Below are 19,118 nucleotides of genomic sequence, written 5' to 3'. Positions count from 1 at the left end.
TAGCGATGTCACTCACAAACAACTGCGACTGTTGTAGTTTCTCATTCTAAAATACAAAACCGTGAGTGAAATGGAAGTAATGGAAGTAACCTGCGAGCTGCAGGGTGCATGTCACTGGTGTAAAGGGATCTTGTTGGTGTTACTGGGTTTAAAATAGAAACAAAGATCCTAATAACACGACTGTCTGTCTTGTGTTGCCTGTTTTATTTAGTTAGAAAAGATCTTCATAGTTGGAATGGGTTTTAAATTGTACAAACTGTCAGTTCCGACTTGTAGGATAATTTTAGTCAATGCAAAGTTAATTAGACTCTTCTGTTGGAAAAGTGAAAAGTCCCTCCTGGAAATAAGGTAACTTGAGAGGTTCTACTCCTCCCTGTTTTTTGAAAGATTTGTAATCGGTTTCAGCACAGAATTTTGAGGAAATTAAGAACACTGACAATCTTTGTAGAATATGTCTGCCAAAAGGAAATGATCTACCATGAAATGGTATTGGAATACTGTGGATGGTCGTGGCTACTGGCAGCCAAACAAGAATCTTGAAAGCATTGCTGAGCATTTCAATATGGTTAATGAAAGCAGATTATTTTACACTGCTTTTGCCAATTTGCATTCAGTACTTTAGATTTCAGGTGAAGGTACGTGCACTGATGTATTGGGCAGAGCGTTTTGTTTGAAAAACTACAATAACGAATGGAAAATCGAATGAGTTAGTTTTTTATTTTTTATTTTTTTAGCTATGATAGCATAACCACCGATGGTTATGATCTAATAACGTAAATCCTGAGAAACAAAAGGCACCTTTTAGTTGGACCATTTGACTAGTTCAAGCCACACCACTAAAATATGTGTGTGTGTGTGTGTGTGTATGTGTGTGTGTGTGTGTGTGTATATATATATATATATATATATATATATATATATATATATATATATATATATATATATATATATATATATATATATATATATATATAATCAAGATATACATTCCTCCAGCAATGTGTGGAAGGATGAGGTCATTGAAATTACATGTTTTAAATTGGATAGGTTTCTACATAAATTAATCAGGCGATTTTAGTTTATATATAAAACTAATGTGCTGTTTTCCTTGGCCTGGTGTAATGACCAGCTCTCTTTTCAAATCAAACCTCTGCTGATTTGTTATTGATTCGACCAGAAGTTTTATAGTTCTGTAATAGTCTACAAAGTGTAGTTTTGGCTCTGAGCCTGCTTATTTTCTGGTTGTTTGGTGGTGCAGTGATGCTGAATAAAAATGTTTTGCCTGGCCTATCCTATCTGATTTAAGGCTGTTCTTCCTTCAGTAACTGTCATCACAGAAGGGTCAGTAAGTCTCTACCCTGTGTATTTTGGACCTTAAGGGAAAATATCCAAAACCTGTATCTGGGTCGAAATTTTATTTTTTTTTCACATTTTTTTTGTTGCTGCTGTTTTTGGGTTGTAACCAGTCTGAATACAGTCGACATTCCCTTCATCGCTAGCTCTCACAGGACTGGGTAACTGCACTGGTTTTGAAGGCCAGCTGTAGAAAAACCTGCATTTTCCTGCTCTTGTGTGGGAAGTTCAATGGCATCCAAACATAAGGTACTCGCCCATGGTGATTGTTTGTATTAGTATGCGTAGGATTGAAAGTCCTTCTTCAGATTGGCTCAAGTTGGGCTTTTTGAGATCACATTTCAATTACTATTATTTTTTTTATTGTTTTCTCCTCAGTATGACCAATGCAAAAGAGTTCAAGTGACCTGCGAAAGGTGACACCAGGATTCTGTCAGATTCTAGAATGAATTGAACCTCTGTATCCACTAAGCTGTGTTCCTCCAAACCTACAGATCATTGATTGCTCACCAGCCATCATCCCTATTAGTTAATCATTCAAAATAGAACCAACTATACCACCTCTTCACCAATTTGCATAACAATAGTTAATGGCTTTATACTGGTACCAAGTAGATTTCTAAAGCTAGGCAGGTTGGCATGCTCTGAACAGTACCCAGTCCAAAATATTAGATATTTAGTACCATTAGTTGTGGCCTTTTTTATTTATTTTTTGTATTTTTTAATTTTATTTATATTAATTACAGGCACTTGGCTTCTTTGTATTGGGGGGGGGGAGGTTGCATCTCCAGTATGCCTGTTGTTTGACACCATAGGTGTCTTGGTGTTGCGAGGCCCACATTAAGATTCTCTCCGCAGTGTTTTAATGAGCAGCTGTTTCCTTTACCCCCAGCCTGTTCCAGTGGAAGGTTTACAGCCTTTAATACAGCAGCTTTTCTTGGCTGCAGATAAGCTGACCTGTGGAAAGCGAGTCTCCTTGGCAGTGGTCACCTGAGGTTGACTGCACAGGAAGTGAGTAAAGTCCCTGTGGCTTAAGAATGTGAAATTGTACATTCATGATCAAACTGCTCAAAGGGAAGCGGTTGCACTGTACAGTGTGTGTGTGTGTGTGTGTGTGTGTGTGTGTGTGTGTGCGTGCACGCATGCATGTGCATGAACTTGGCTAAGCAAAACAGAAAGAAGTACTCTACAGTGTAGGTCCGGGTTAATCATAGGGGAGTCATCTCTGAGTAATACACTTCTTGGATTAGTCTTGCACTGAAAACCTGTTTTAATAAGTGCTGGCAAAGGTGCTCGGAAGGACTATTATGGGTGTGTGGTCTGGGAATATTGTGCGTTCATATGGAAGATGTATGATGTGATATGTACATTTTGGATTGTGTAGTACAGTATTTTAAACACCTCAGAGTTTAATGTCCAGCAAATAATACTGTATTAACCCACTGAAGACCCTGCATTTTTTTGCAATGCATAATCTCTCTACAATATTGTATACCAGACTGCCACATTTAGACAAAATTATTTTGGAAATGATTGCAATAAAGCCCACAATATGTTGTGAATGGAGTTTAAAAAAAAACAAAAACAAAACACAGACATTTGCTTTCCTTCCAGTCATGTTTTGAAGACAGTTGCAGTTGAGACGTGTTGTTGGGCACAGACTATTCCCGGGGAGCAAGTGAATGTAAAAGAGCTGTAATAGCAAAGTGACAACCACACAAAGAATGGCAGGAACGAGATCAGTTAGCGCTCCGCGTGGAGTGCAGGATGCGCCCTATAGCCTGGAGATCGCAGGTTCGAATCCAGGCTATGTCATTGCCGACCATGACCGAGGGCTTCCAGGGTGCGTCGCACAATTGGCCGAGCGCTGCCCGTGTAGGGAGGGCTTAGGTCGGCAGGGCAATCCACAGTTCACTGCGCACTGTGGCTGATAGGGTGCCTGCGGGTCTGCAGTGGAGCCATTCAGATCTGTGTTGTCCTTCGGTACAATAGGTCTGGTGGCTTCGCTGTGGATCTGCAGTGCGAAAAATGACGGCTTGGCGGGATCACGTTTCAGAGGACGTGTGTTTCAGAGGACGTGTGTTTCAGCCTCCGTTTCGCGAGTCATCGGGGGGTTGCAGCGGTGAACCGGGATTAATAATAACACAATTGGCAATTCCAAATTGGGGAGAAAACTGGAGTAAAAATCAATCAATTTTATATTTTTTTGTCGTATACATACTGAATTATTATGCAGTTATAGATGTTTATACAAGGTTGTTTTAGAATACAATTCTTTGATTTTTTTTTCAATACAAATTTTGTATCCTTTAAAAAACTTGTTCAAACACCCAAAAACATGTCCGTTAAAACAGCGACACAAGCTCGCAACGACAGCGTTGGTAGTTTGATCTCCGCCTCCTGTGCTTGGAATGGTAATATTTTACACTTAATTAGATACCAGGCTTCTCCGTAGGATCGCCAGATGTAAAAATGGCATGGTTAAGACATCGGCAGATGGAAATTGAATGTGCTGCTTTCCTAGTCATAGAAGAAGCTGTCACAAAACGGGTGAATGTTAAAGTGCTACTACTTCCTGTACTGTGAGAGCATGTGCTTCTGTTCAGAAGCTCTGGTTATTTCCATGTGTCCAGCAAGTTTATACAAGCCAGCAACCAGGATTATTATTATTTATTATTATTTATATCTTAACAGACACCCTTATCCAGGGCGACTTACAATTGTTACAAGATATCACATTATTTTTACATACAATTACCCATTTATACAGTTGGGTTTTTACTGGAGCAAACTAGGTAAAGTACCTTGCTCAAGGGTACAGCAGCAGTGTCCCCCACCTGGGATTGAACCCACGACCCTCCGGTCAAGAGTCCAGAGCCCTAACCACTACTCCACACTGCTATCCAATTAAAAACTGTGTCTGCTGTAGGCTTCAGGCAGCTTCATCTTGGAATCTGCTACAGCACTTGGCAGCATCATGAAAGGCTCCTAACTTTTCCTAATTCCTCTGATTATCAGTTTTTCTATGATGTGTGTGTGTGTGTGTATACCTCCTTTTATTGTTATGTGTTTTGAACATCTGGGTATCTTGCATGATCCCTGATTGTTTGGGAAGGCAGTGGTTAATAATCGTTGTGGTCTTTAGGGGGTGAATTTATTCCCCCCACCGCAAGGCCCACATTTATTTGCCTGTTCCATGGTGCTATTCAAATACACATCAGCATTAGGATGACCAAAAACTGCAAAGTCCTACCTGCCCCCTGTTGTGTATGAACACTGGTTTTGAAGATCAGTCAGCTTCCTCAAATAGAGTAAGCTTCACTACTACAATGTTGATGCTGTCATTACCCAGTCAGTGCTTCTGAAACATCCTCAGTCTGTACACCAGGGCTTACAACAGTCAATAAGAACATGGTTAAACTGTTTAGTTATTGTGTTCATTGGCTGACTGCTCCAAAGGAAACGGACCAGTTGTGCTTTGCATTGTGAAGAAAATAACAGAGCAAAATGAACAAGTGAACAAGTGCTTGTTGTATGCTGTTGAATTGCTAAAGGTACTTGAAGTGTGTGTTTTTTTGTTTTTTTTTTACATGTATTTTTGTTTGCATTACAAAATCTGTAGCAGGTCGTTCCAAAAATGATGAATTGTCTCAGCTGTGAATCAAGGGTTAATGTATTCTGTGGTTCTAATGTAACCCTCGGGTGTATGCGCTGTAGCACACAGTTTGTTAAACAGGTTTGCTGTATAATAGGCGGTTGCTGCACTTGTCTGCATGTTGTTTTGTTGTAGGGAAGCCTCCCACGCTTCAGTCCCTAGCAGTGTTTAAGGTGCCCACCTTTACACATGATGCTGCAATGTCTTTGTGTTGGTGTTTTGAAATGCCTAATCTTGTCCTCACCTGCTGTCTTCCTGTCGTATCTGGCAATCGATCTAAAAGAACTTCTGAATAAGCTGTCGGCAGCATGTCTCTGTAAAATAACCTTTTGTATTGTTCACTGTGAAGAAGTCCTTTTGTATTTGTCCCCAATGTTGAACTGGTGAGAACAAGGTCATTCATCTCCTTCATGGCTTTCCTAAATACAGGTTTAATACATAATGTATTGACATGTAAAAAGAAACCACAAAAACAGCTATGCTGTAGCTGAATGGCAGTTATAAAAGCCAGATCAATGAAATCCTCTGACGTTTTTATAAGCCATTTTGTTTTGATCACAATACAATACAGTTCATATTTCTATAGCACACACACTTACATTAAAAACAGTAATACAAATGTAATAAAACAGAAATTAAGAGACAAATGAGGTTTTAAAAACTAAGATACAAAGCTAGTTTGTAAAAATAGACCAAGTAAAACAGTCTACAATAAAACTGGAATTCATAAAATAATGTAATAGTGTAACATCATGTATGTACAAGTTTAACATTGCAAACCCATTTGTAGATGCAATTCCAGGCAATCCATGTCTTCCTTTGGAATTTACATTTGAGTGACTTGTTACATCGGGAGGGCTGTGATCTACCTACATGGAGCAAAGCTTGGGCTCTTGCACAGTAACATGTAATTGAGCACATCCAAGGAATCTGATTTAGTCTGAACAGCTCATTATGGCTCAGAGCTGAGATACATTGAGGTTCATTACATTTCTGCGGGAAGTCTTTGGTCAAATCAAATTAGGAAATACCTGAGCTGGTGTAGCCCATTTACTAACAAGTGGCTCTGAATATTTCTGACTTTTTTCTTTTTGCAATGCATGACATTACACAATAGGGATTTTTTTAAATTTACAGGATGCACATAGTATAACACTTGGAGATATTAAATTCTACGTATTCCTTGATTTGTTGTTTGTTTATTTCATGAAAATTACAAAGCAGTTTGTAAACAGCCAGGTAGACTTTACTAGGTTTACAAGGTCATAGCTCAAGCTGCAAGGCCTCTTAGCAAGTGTAAGATTGATGCCACCACTAACATGAAAAGAAAGCTCAGTCTAGCCCTCAGGAAGCGCTGTACATTTGGAGGGACAGTGGGGAGATTGGAAGGTAACACTGTAGAGCGTTTCCTGCAGTATATGTGAAGATTTGTTTTTATGTTGGGTATATTGGCTAGGATGCAATGCTTCCTTAGTTTCGTGTTGAGTTCACAATACATATGTACTGTAAACACCCCTTTGTTTTAAATTTTCGGTCTGCAATCAATAATTGGCCGGCAGGTTGTGTTGAAACAAATTTGCAGCATTTTTGTTTCCTGTTGATCAAACAAGCAGCAATCAGGCTTTGGGAGAGGGTGGCTTGTTTATCTCCTGTCCGTGTTTAGATGAAAAAGCCATTACCAGCAATTAACACCCTCTAGTTACTGTTTACATTGGAACCAGCAGTGCTGTTACTGCTGTACATGCTGAAAGACTAATTTCTGTAGCTAATCCCAAAAGGGACTTGATGGGGAAACTGAATGTTAAGATTTGGTCTAATGTGTGAAGATAAAAATGCACATAGACAATAAACATACAGATGTAGTACATTAGTATTTGTGAGTGCTGATAGTTGGTGTTATCTCCTTAAGTGCTTCCGTATCTAGACGAATCTGCTCTACCCTGACATCCCATGTTGGCCCGACACCACACTGACAGTGGTGGTCTCTTGTATGTCTCAGGTGTTCACAATTAAAAACATTCAAAATAATAGGGACTCAAAACAGCATGATTTTGCTGGCAGAAGTTCTAGACCATTGCTTTTGTGCATTTTTAAAACCCAGGTCTCTCACTTGAAATAATTGTTCATCCTTAACATTGCTTGCCTTTTTTAAAAATATTGTTCAGTCAATGCACGTGTCATGTTGATCTGCTAGCATAACTGACAGTGTCCTCCAGCATCATAGAAGCTGTAATCAGCAATACCGTAAACCGAGTACTCCTGTCACGTGCATGGGTCACCGCTGATATACAAGAGAGAGAGAGAGAGAGAGAGAGAGAGAGAGAGAGAGAGAGAGAGAGACATGGAAGTTGGAGTTGAAACGCCAGCACAGGCGCACGCAGGATTTATTAACACAAAATAAACAAACGGGTCACATGAAACTGACAGTGATGGTAGCGTACAGAGGACAGATACAGGAGACTGGTACAAAAGGCAAAAATAAAACACAATACAAATAAAAGGTGCCACACAGGACGAGCTCTAGCCTTGCTAAACGAGGCGTCCCGCTCCAGGAACCTGCTACACTATGTAACCCTCGCTATACATTACTTGGGATATCCTCTAAACTAACCTACTTATGAGCCGGTATTCTCATGGCGACTCCTGCTTCTTCATACAGCCTTGGCTGGGCACTGCCTTCACGAGTACCGTCTGCAGTTTAAGGTTGGCGTAGCTGTAGTTCCTGCAGAGCGGACACTCTCCTTCCGAATGTACGCAGCACCCCTCTGTGTAGCATGGCAGTGCAGTCACCCAGAATGATCCCCACCGGATGTTTTTATGCTGACGGGCACTCGGTCAAGACCCGCCCACCTGCTGGTCAAGGACCGGCACAGCCAATCACTTCCTCTCAACCAAACCTAGCAGGCAGCAAGTCTCAACTGAGCTGCCGCCTGTAAACAATCATTCAATCAAACAAAAGTACTCCAAAAGGCACACAAAACAAACCCGTTTCCACATATAAATTACACCAACACTAATCTCCCCTGTGCAGGGCAGTCGCCCTGCTACAGCTGTTACAACCTCCCCATCTCCCCATATGTCATCAAGTAATGTTCTCTTAATTCCATTTAACAGTACATGAGTCTTACAATGAATAAGCATTAGAAAGAAATAAAGTGCTTTAAAGTCTTATGCTGCTGCGAAAAAGTTTTTTTTCAAAGATGCATTAACAAACAAGTCCATCCTTACTAAAACATTACAAATATGTTATCTTAACTCTAAGCATTTGAAATAAAACCAAATCCCAATATAAACTTTACGAACAAAGTGTACAACAGTCATTAAGCTTTTTGCCTCCTCTCTATACAATGATGCGGGAAGTGGTGGATTCTGTAAACCAAACTGTACTCCTGGACAGAGTACTATAGGCAGCAGTGGTGTAGTCGAGTTGGAACTCTCATAATAGGGAAGCCAAGTCACATGACTCGCATCTCCCGCCCAATTCTCTTGATTCCTCTTGATACAATGAAGAGAGCATTACGAACTTCTCTTACAAACTACTTGTTTAAGAAGGCTGAAAATGCTGACGAAGATGACAGCAGCAGTGCATCCACTACGACTGTGGACACAAACATCAACGAAGCCACTGACATACACGTAAATAAAGTAAAGCAATTTGACCAAGATGGAGAGACACTTTTTGTAGAAATACATAGAAGATGTGAATTCATATAGTAAATCTTGTTTAAGAAAATCTACTTTAGTGGTGTTCCAGTACCTTCAGATTTAGGACTGTAACACTGCTCAGGGAAGCTGGTGTTTTGACAGGCTGCTGTAGAAGTACAATATGGATTAGGTGACTGGCACACAGTTGGTTGACCAAATTTCCCAGCGCTTGTAGATGTCTTACCTTTTTAAAGCATAGTTTACAATGTGGTTAACAATGTGCCTGCTTGTTATGGAATTACCCCGCAGATCTCTTTCATGTTACAGTATATGATTACTTTGATATTATATGATTACATTGTGGAACTACATTTGCTGGATCCTTGTTAGGGCATTTAAGGTACAGCCGATCCCAAAAGACCGATTTGCATGTACACACCATCCTTTATGATATTTAAAGCTCTTTTTACTTGAGAAGGAGGCCTTGAAGAGAAATCAGGGGAACATGTTAAAACACGCAGTGCTGAAGAGTAACTCTGTCACTTAGCGAGATTGTAACAGACGGTTTAGAATCTTGCTGGCTGTTTTATTTTCTTGCTGCTCAGCCCCAAGGATGAATAACAGAGCAGCAGTGGTGATACAATAACTGGAGTTGTGCCTTCATTGGCCAGATCTTTTCATTTGCAGGGATAATATACTGTAGCTGCATGCGTGTTTGTATTCATTCTTGTTTGTGGTGGGGGTGGAGTAAACCATATACATGTTTTCTTTCTTAGGGGAACACTGTTTAACAGAAGCCTGGAAGATGTACACACTCGCACACACAGAAATCGTGATTTGCAGCTTTGCTTTTTTAAGCTCACAGAAATGTTGACTCTCTCTAAAACGTTGAAATAGAGAAAGTCCCTGAGCCTGAGGACTAAAGTCTAGACTTTAATTAGTGTTTTTAGCTTAATGATAATCTTAAGCTTCCCTGGCAACGTTTTTCTTTTGGGAGATAAAAAAAAAAATAAAAAAAAATCTTTGTCTAGGTATTGATTTCGCGTTCATTTGAAATACATAGTTACCTAGGGCTGTTTTTTTGGGTCCATTGAATGCCAGTTAGCTTGAACAGAAGAACACTGGAAAGAGTTCAAGCATTTCTGGTGGTGAAACAGGTGTCCAGCAATTTGGAAGAGGACAGTGGGTGGGTCGTGTGTGTGTGTGTGTGTGTGTGTGTGTGGACCACACTTCTGAGCTTGTTGATACCACAACCAGCTAGAATGTGGGTGCATTACTATTTGCAGTCTGGTCGTGTTCAGAGGCTGAACAATCTTCCTTTACTATAAAAGTAATAGCAAAGGGGGCTCAAAGGTGGCGCATCTGGTAAAGGCACTCCAAGTGGAGTGCAGGATGCGCCCTATTACCGACCGTAGACGGGAGCTCCCAGGCGGCAGTGCACAATTGGCCGAGCGTGAAAAAAAAATAAAAAAAATACGGTCGGCTGACGGCACACGCTTCGGAGGACAGCGTGTTCGTCTTCACCGCTCCCGAGTCAGCACGGGGGTGGTAGCAGTGAGCTGAGCCTAAAAAAATAATTAGATATGCCTAATTGGAAGAAAATAATAAAAAATGGCAATTTTACTAAATTATATATTTATCTATATCTCTCTCTCTCTCTCTCTCTCTCTCTCTCTCTCTCTCTCTCTCTCTCTCTCTCTCTCTCTCTCTCTCTCTCCTCTCTCTCTCTCTCTCTCTCTCTCTCTCTCTCTCTCTCTCTCTCTCTCTCTCTCTCTCTCCTCTCTCTCTCTCTCTCTCTCTCTCTCTCTCTCTCTCTATATATATATATATATATATATATATATATATATATATATATATATATATATATATATTATTAAATAAATAAAAGTAAAGGCAGCAGCTGTGGGATGTACAGCTTGCTTTCGCCCAGGTTTTCGACCCTGAAAGCAGCTTATATGTCAAAAAATCTACTTTTACCTGGCCTATAGTGAGGGCAACATTAATAATATTATGGTGTGTAAAACCAGCCATTTGTCTTTGCAAAGGAACTGAAAGGGTTAACCACTAATGCTTGCTTCCTGTACTCTGTGTGCATCTAATGGTCATTAAAAAGAGAGCAGCAGGATCTTCTCCACCTTCTGGAGTGTCCATGCTGTGCTATGAGATTGAGGGTTTGACGTCTCGCAGGTTAACCCATGGAGACCACCTATAATATGTATTTTTAAAAGCGACTCGTGATGACCAATCTAGAACGAAAATGCCTGAAATGTATCAATAATTCCAGAAATTGCCAAGCATGCTCCGAACGCTTACGAAGTTTCAGTGACGTCAGTTTGAGTACCCAACAGACAAGGAAATGGAGTCCAATACAGAAACTGATAGCGATACCAGCGACAGGTATTTGGATTACAGTCATTGGTACAACAGTGACAGCGAAAATGAATGTGACCCAGGACATAAATATTTCCAATGTCTGAAGATGGAAGAAATAGTAACGGAGCAGTGCCTTACCGGCTTGTCTCTCTTATTCCCGGAACTCAGCTGGTCCTCTGTAGGGATTGGTTCAATAGTGGGGACAGCCCCACTTTTCTTGCAGTAACCCCATTGAAAATTTGAATGTAATTTTTAAAACTGTCGGGCGAGAAATGCTCTCCACAAATAACTGAAGAACTAGTAGCTTCCTTGAAGTCTTTCCTCTTTATTTTTTGTACAGTATAGTAGGGTTGGACGATAATGACATTTGTTTTCTTTACTTGTTTGGCAAATCTGCCATTAAAAGAATCATACTGTGTGTGTGTGTTTGTGTCTCTGTATATAGAGTTGTATACTATTAGGTACATACTGAGTTTTCGCTGCTTATATGCAGACAGTTCAATAAAATAAACTGCCTACCCTTCCATTAACAGTTAACTCTCTATTTATGCTACTACTCTTTTTTACAATAGCAACACCATGGGAACAGATAGATATACGAGGGTGCTGAGCACCTGCTTATTGTTCCCCATGCTTATTGTTCCACTCATGTCTTTACTGTAGTTTAAAATAAAGAAGCAACACATTCTTTAGGCTATATTAAACATTTGCCATGTTTTTTTTTGTTTTTGTTTTCTTCTGTTTTAAATTCACGTAAAAAAAAAAAATGTCAATGTTTACTAGTCAGAAGTTCCACTTTTCTACAGTAATTTTACAGTGAGCTAGCATTTTATTTTTATTTTACAAACATAAAACTTTGTGTTTTTTATGTTTGAAAACCACCATGATGCAAGTTAAAAGCCTAAGCATATTGGCGATTTTTATTGTTCCAACCCTACAGTAGAGAACAAAATACCTTCACTGTTTGATAAACAAGCCGGATCCAATCCGGGCTTCTGCAGTACACCGCCTGTTTGTTCTCAAACTGACGTCACTGGCAGCAGTTGCCAGATCACGTTGTTTTTTGGTTGGGCCACTCGGGAGAGACTTCAAATCCATTTTTTAGAAGTTAAGCAAAAAAATATAAACAATGTATACATTTTTTATAAAGGTATTATAACGTACTGTATTTGTATATGTATTTTACATGCTACTTACACTTTAAGTACCATTTCAGGCTGACAATTTCAAAGATGGTTTTATTGATGATTCTGGAGATTTGACTAAGCAGCTTCTCCCCCTCTGCTTTATCTGGTTCCAGAGTGGAAATGTCAGATGGTATGGGCAGGGGGTGGTCGTCTCAGTTCTGTGGAGAGCTGGATGCAAAAGTGACAGTGCTGATAAACATCAGCTGAGAACTGTCAGCTCCTCTGCATCAGCCTGCTGCAGCATGAAGAGATGCAGCTTTTTCCTCTTTCGTCTGTAGAAACATGTATCATGAAGGTAAATTTGATTTTGTCTAGGGTGAAGGCTGCCCTATCCAGACTTCTGCTCTCTTTTTCTGGCTTGCACAGCGATTTGCATTTGGGGAAAAAAGTGTGCAGTGTTTTCATTGACATCGCCCTAAAGCAGCCTTAGAGAACTTGACAACAATTGCAAGTCATTTCAGATTTGCTGTGTGAAACTAAAGTGAGCTCCCTGTGAGGCAGAAAACAAAAAGCTGTTCCAGAGATGGTCATTTGTATGGCTGTTACAGGTTAAGGGTAACTTGATGTAAAGAGATGGAAGAAAAAAAAAAGTTTTGTGCTTTGAGAAGGCAACACGTTCTGGGTCCTATTTAGCAAATATATGCGCAGCCGCTTCTGCGCGGGCAAAAATGACAGCGTTAGGGAATAGCTGCGACAGCACACGAAAACGTGACTTAGAAGTCAGGTCCCATGCATGGGCTAACGCATCTCAAATAGCGAATCACAGTGGGGGAGTAAGGTTACAACCAATAGAGATTCAACATTCCCTTTAAGAGTACCTGTGTGTATGCAATAGTGAACGGATGGCATTTTGAAACCAAAAAAAAAAGGAAGGAGACAAAAGCACAAAAAAAATTAAAGTTGTCCACCAGCCCAAGTGAGGAGGATGACCAAGCCCCTCAAGCAAGGCTACGAAATAAGTCATAATTCTTTGTCTGACCTGCCTGGCACTTGCAGCATCTGCAACATCCACCACTGGGGCTTCAAGTTCAAACATCTGCTTCCCTCAAACCTTTTAATCTTTCCTCCAAGCTCAACATCACATAAATTACGGAGAGCTATGTTATGTAAAACACAAGCCAGGATGATATTTCTAACCTTCTCAGGAGTGTACTGTAGTGTTCCCCCAGTGACATTCAGACATCAGAACCACACTTTGAGGATTCCAAATGTTCGCTCAATTACAGTACGAGTGCATTTAAAGGTACGGTTATTCCTCTGTTCGGCAGGGGTCGTGGGGTTGAGCATTGGTGTCAGTAGCCACCGCTTCGGTGGATACCTGTTGTCCCCTATCAACCAGCCTTTCAGACCGCCATCCCGCTGAAACGCAGCTGCCACCTGTGAAATAGCGAGGATAAGCGACTCGTGAGTGGAGCCAGGATAGTTTGCATACACATTTTGTGATGTAGTTGTTGGCATCACACACTCCTTGCACGTTGACATAATAGGTCCCCTTACGATTTATGTAGAGGTGCCTATTCTATGTTTGTCCGCGTAGCTGCACATGTGTGCAATCGATGACTCCCAGGACACCAGGAAACCCATACCTCCCAAGAAAACCCTGCTTTGTATTTTGTTGCAGCTTGTGAGAGACAGGGACATGGATTAATTCTCCTGTAGCTTTACTAAAGCTGCAGGTACATCTGCATGTGATACAGCCGACTGGTTCATGCCTGCAGTATAACCCACAGTACGTTGGAACGAGCCAATCTTAGTGCAGCGGTTACCCTTACTGCTACAGGCAAATAGCGTGCCTCCCCATGTCTCCTTCCAGGTCAGCCTGAAGCATTTGGCAGATGCTGGTGATTGATTGTCTGTTGAGGCGAAATTGCTTCATACATTGTGTGTCAGACAGGCTCAGAAAAGACAGATGACTTCTAAATATTTGGGGGTGTCTCCTCCTCCTCTCTGTCTGGCCACGTATAAATCCAATGCGGACACCAGAAAATATGTATGTAATGGATTGCAGCTGTTTTCCATGTGAAAATGGGTGCCATGTTTTTATCTGCAGCATGAAACCAGTCTGTAAAACTTGAGTGCTACCTGGTTGGCAGATTTCATATTCAGTCTACAATACACACTTTTTACACAGATTGACTCTATGTAACATGTTTTGTGGTATGGCCATGTCTAAATACATTCCCCCAGGTGCAATATTTTCCTGATACTGTGTTGGGACCAGAGCTAGTGTATTTCAGAATTGTAAAATAAGGATTATTGTTTAATTCCTTGTTTGCATGTGCATCTGATAAATTGATTTAGAAGAAAATGCCAGGAATTAAAACCATTATTATAGGAAGAAAAGTGACTGTATTTCAGTGGGTTCAACGCTGAACACTAACTTGACTCTCAAGTCTGCACAGCTTAGAAGAGGTCAAGGTGTTTGAGTGTAAAACAGGTCAGGTCACCCTGTTGTCAAATGAGGTCAAGTAAACAAGCACACTTGGCTTTCTGTACTGACCTGACCTGACTTGGAAGAAGCTTTAGGTTTACACACATTATTTCTTTCTTTTTAGTGAATATTTTTTGCTTTTGCAGGATCACGGCTACTGGTTACAAGTCCATCGTTTGGAGCACAGTGACGGGGGCATCTTGGATCTTGATGATGTTCTGTGTGACGTGGCTGATGACAAAGACCGGGTGAGTCTTACAAATTCAAACTGTTGGGTTTTCAGTAACTCTGCAACAATTGAGTTTAGGAAACCAATTTCTGACCTGATGAGAGTTCAACCTCCCTAGGAAGTGAATGACAAGTGTAGAAGGATGTCTAGCTTGGACTGGTACCTAGATAGTGAATTACAAGTGTACAAGGATGCCTAGCTTGGACTGCTTTGCAAATGTTTTTGCTCTTGAGTGAAAAGTAGAATTTTTTGGGTGTACAGTCATTTTTCTTTAGTCATTGATCTTTATTCTGTCCTTTTTATGTTGTTGTTGAGAGTATTTGAATATAGAGATATAAGGAGGTTAAATGTCACGTTGCCACTAGAGAACCTGTAGCAAGATCTATATCAAATCAAAGATTCTTGATGTTTTTCATAAGTGCTATCCTTTGAGTCAAGGAGACATGGGAGAGGGACAATGAAACATATCTGAACCAGGAATATTGAGGAGACCGAGTGACACTGCTTTAACAAGGAGCCCTGTGTTCATTCAAAGATTAATCCTAGCATTTGCACAGCCTCCACATTGATGATAGCCAGGGTTGAGGTGGAAGAGCCACCACTTTGTAAATCATCTGCTTCATTACCTAGCTAGTGTACACAATCAATCGATGAAAGAGCAGGGGGATATTCCGGTTTGTATATATTTTCATGGTTAAAAGTGGGGGTGTTGGGGCTTTTGTACCAAACCAAAAGGCTAGCCGAGCCCTCGTGGTTAATCCTGAAAGGAGCTTGGCTTGGTTACAGCAGCTCTTGACAAAAACAAAACAAGTCAGAAGAGACGCTGTGGCTGTGAAGGACCCAGTTAATAAGCTACCCTTGTACACTTCTGGGCTTCAATTTGTGTTCACAGAGTTCATTGGAACTGCTTTTGACTGTTCTCTTTAATCCATGGGGTGCTCCATTCTGCACAGCTTTCTGATTGATTTATTGACGGTTTCTCTACATTTTGACTGCTAATTTTTCATTGACCGAGAGGAAATGTCTCCAAGCTGTGGTTTGAGGAATTGCTGAGTATTTTGCATGAGCGCAAACTAAGCATTTGCAGTGTTTTACTGTCTTTTTTAGTTACAGAGTTTAGCTAATTTTATCTAAATGTTATTAGCTCATTTAATCTTGGTGTGAATGTTTTGGTATGCATGGATCATGTAGAAAGATTGATGTACAGTTTATGGTAATTTCATATTTGAATGTTCATTTTGCAATGTCTGCTTTGCACTTCACCATGCGTACAGTAACTGATGTACATGCAAATATCAGGATTTATTCTCGGCATGCACATCTGCATGTATTCTTCTGCATTAATGTGTGCCCATGCAGTCAGTAGGATTCATATACTATCTGCTGCTGGTATGTAATCCTCTTTACATTTTGTAGTTTTAAATCACTACAAACAAACCATTGAGGCCATGCAATATTGAAACCAAGGGTCATTGTTTTTCATCATTAGTACTCTTTGCTCACAGCAGAGCACAGAGGCAGAGCAGCGCTTGATTTGAGTGGAACATTTGTTCTAACACAGTGCGGCAAGAGCTGGCATTGTCAGCTAATGGTGTGAAATAGGGGATGCGAGTACATTTTATTACGGAAGCTTTTAAAGTTGGCCTATTGAATTACAGAACCTTGACCGACCGTCCAAGTATACTAACTAAGGTTTTAAAATCCATTTTTGTCTTATCAGTTCAAATTGTCATTTCTTATAATTGATGCTCTTGTGGCTTTCCAACAGTATTTGTACAGGTTGTTGTTCTTGTTCTTGTTCTTGTTCTTCTTCACTGGGAAGCTTGCACATGAAGGACCCTATATAAATTAAATTGGTATGGTAAATTTAGGGTTTGGGTTAAATCTTTTTTTTTCAGTTCCCTTTTAATCACTTCCAATTTCAATGCCAAGTCATTTCTAAGGGTTTCCTGGAATCCGAATTGGAGTTGATTTAAAAGGGAATGGGAATTGATTTTAAAAAAGGAATTGGAACTGAAAAACAGTTACTTCATTTCACTGGAGATGGCTGAACTGGACGCAGTCTTCATTTCACTGGAGACGACTGCAGTGTACGCAGTCTTCATTTCACTGGAGACGGCTGCAGTGTACGCAGTCTTCATTTCACTGGAGACGGCTGAACTGAATGCAGTCTTCATTTCACTGGAGACGGCTGAACTGGACGCAGTCTTCATTTCACTGGAGACGGCTGAACTGGATGCAGTCTTCATTTCACTGGAGACGGCTGAACTGGACGCAGTCTTCATTTCACTGGAGACGGCTGAACTGGGCGCAGTCTTCATTTCACTGGAGATGGCTGAACTGGATGCAGTCTTCATTTCTGAGTCTGGAATGAGAAGCACATGCTGTGGTTTCCCTGCTTGAGAAGCAGTTCTTGCCTCGTTGTGGGAGGGGCCCCGGTTGTATCAGACTTTATTTTTAGTCTCTCATGGAAACATGCTTGGCAAGCCTGGGGACAACAGCTGCAACGATACTGTTAGTGTAACTCCTGAAAACACATTCACCTCGAGCACCAGAGGAGTGGAGAGCGCGCTCTATGAAATCCACATTCCTGGGCTTTACTGAGTCTAACCTCTTTCTTCTGCTGTGATGTACTGTTAAACAGTTCTTGTGGAAATCAAAAGGAAAAAATGTACCACGTTGGCGGCTTTGCAAGTTGTTTTTGTAGGACGATCATGCTGTCTGGAGTTGAATAAATATTTGTCAGGGTGGGTCGTAATGAGACTCTAACACACAACACTGCAGCAACGACGCCAGATCCTTTCTAAAAGTGTGGGGGGGGGGGTGCCAAGGTCCGTGGGTGAGGGAGTAAAAGTATACACAGAGTACGATCGCAACTAAACATTGTATGCTATACAAGTGTCTTTTTTTTTCTTCTGCTGTGCACTTTTCAAAGTGGGAGGGCATGCCCCCCCCCCCCCCAAAACTGTACTTAACTGGGTGAAGTCGAAGTTTCAAACCTTTAGTTACAGCCCACAATTGTAGGTAATTTAAGATCGTGTTGATCGTGCAATTTGTAAGGAACACTTGAACTAAAGCACTAAAGGAAGAACTGTTTTTTCTTTAGATACTTTCATGTCTTTTCATTTTTTGGTGAAATGTTACCACCTCCCCCTTCTCTGAGTGCAGAGAAAGATATTATTGTTACTGCTTAGGCCTTAACAGACTTGGATGTCATCAAACTGCCTGCATTTCAAAGTGAGGCCTGTCAGAAGCAATTTCAAATGTAATCCCTTCCTTTTTAATATCTTGTTTTTTTTTGTTTCTTTTTTTGCTTGCCTCGAATTCCAAGGTTATGTGTCATAATTTGACATTCTCCCCAACCTATTCACTGTATGATTAGAACTAACTCATGACCAGGGACCAAAGAAAACCGGCAGGTACAAATAAATGTCCCTTTTGGTTGTTTCACTTGAATGTTCAGAGAAATAAGACTCCCGTTACACAGCAGCAATGTGTTGGTTGTATTGCGTTGATTTGACACAGCTGTGCTTGTACCTACACGCTGTAGCTGTTTCACCTCACTGTAGAACCTGGAGTACCTCAAACTGCTATGCGATTGGTGTTATTGCAGAGTAATGCTGTTTCAGGGATGTTGTGAAGCTGGAATGAGGAAAGCAGCCTGGGTCCTAACAGCGAAAATACCTCAAGTAAACAAGGTCAGCTTTCGAAGAATTCAGACAAAACAATGGAAACCATTTTGTAAAGAGACACCCAACAAGTGTTTTTTCTCAATGTAAACTTGATGGTAAAATTAAGAATAAGCAATAGCTTGAAACAAATCCTTATATCTTTTGGTAGAGTTCACACACCCTAGTCTCTGTAAGTCGCCTTTACTTTCATTACGATTTATATCCCAGAATAAAAGGCGAGACTTTTAACTAGAAGTCGGCACTGGTACCGAAAACCTGGGTACCAATTGGGTTTTAAATTACCTGACCCGGGTCTCTTTTTTTACTACCCGGGTATTGATTTATTAATTTGAGAATTTTAAAGAAAATGTAGAAAATATGACAATGCAGTTGTAAGCGTAGGTCTCTGGCCAGCGTAATTAAGACAGCGAGTGGCAAATACACATCAATAATAAGGACTGCAGTGGCGATTCTCAGGAACTAAAGCGGAACGAAAACAGCATACAACATCCTGTTGGGTTTAGGTCAGTGATAACTCTCTGATCCAATAATAATAATAATAATAATAACC

At 40.6% G+C, this 19,118-nt stretch overlaps 1 protein-coding gene across 6 annotated transcripts in view; it reads left to right on the top strand.

Annotated features, from left to right (window-relative positions):
* The window catches only part of LOC117399699 (partitioning defective 3 homolog), a 365,908-nt gene that overhangs the window by 43,008 nt on the left and 303,782 nt on the right, over window positions 1-19,118 (top strand). For all 6 annotated transcript variants that reach the window (XM_059023275.1, XM_059023276.1, XM_059023274.1 and 3 more), the window contains exon 2: window positions 14,794-14,895. In XM_059023275.1, coding sequence (XP_058879258.1) covers window positions 14,794-14,895 — 102 coding nt within the window. The remainder of the gene's footprint in view (window positions 1-14,793; window positions 14,896-19,118) is intronic.

This window comes from Acipenser ruthenus, chromosome 4 (genome assembly GCF_902713425.1).
Source record: "Acipenser ruthenus chromosome 4, fAciRut3.2 maternal haplotype, whole genome shotgun sequence".
Taxonomy (NCBI): Eukaryota; Metazoa; Chordata; class Actinopteri; order Acipenseriformes; family Acipenseridae; genus Acipenser; species Acipenser ruthenus.
The sequence above is the reverse complement of the archived record's forward strand: the minus strand, read 5'-3'. Positions and strand labels throughout refer to the sequence as shown.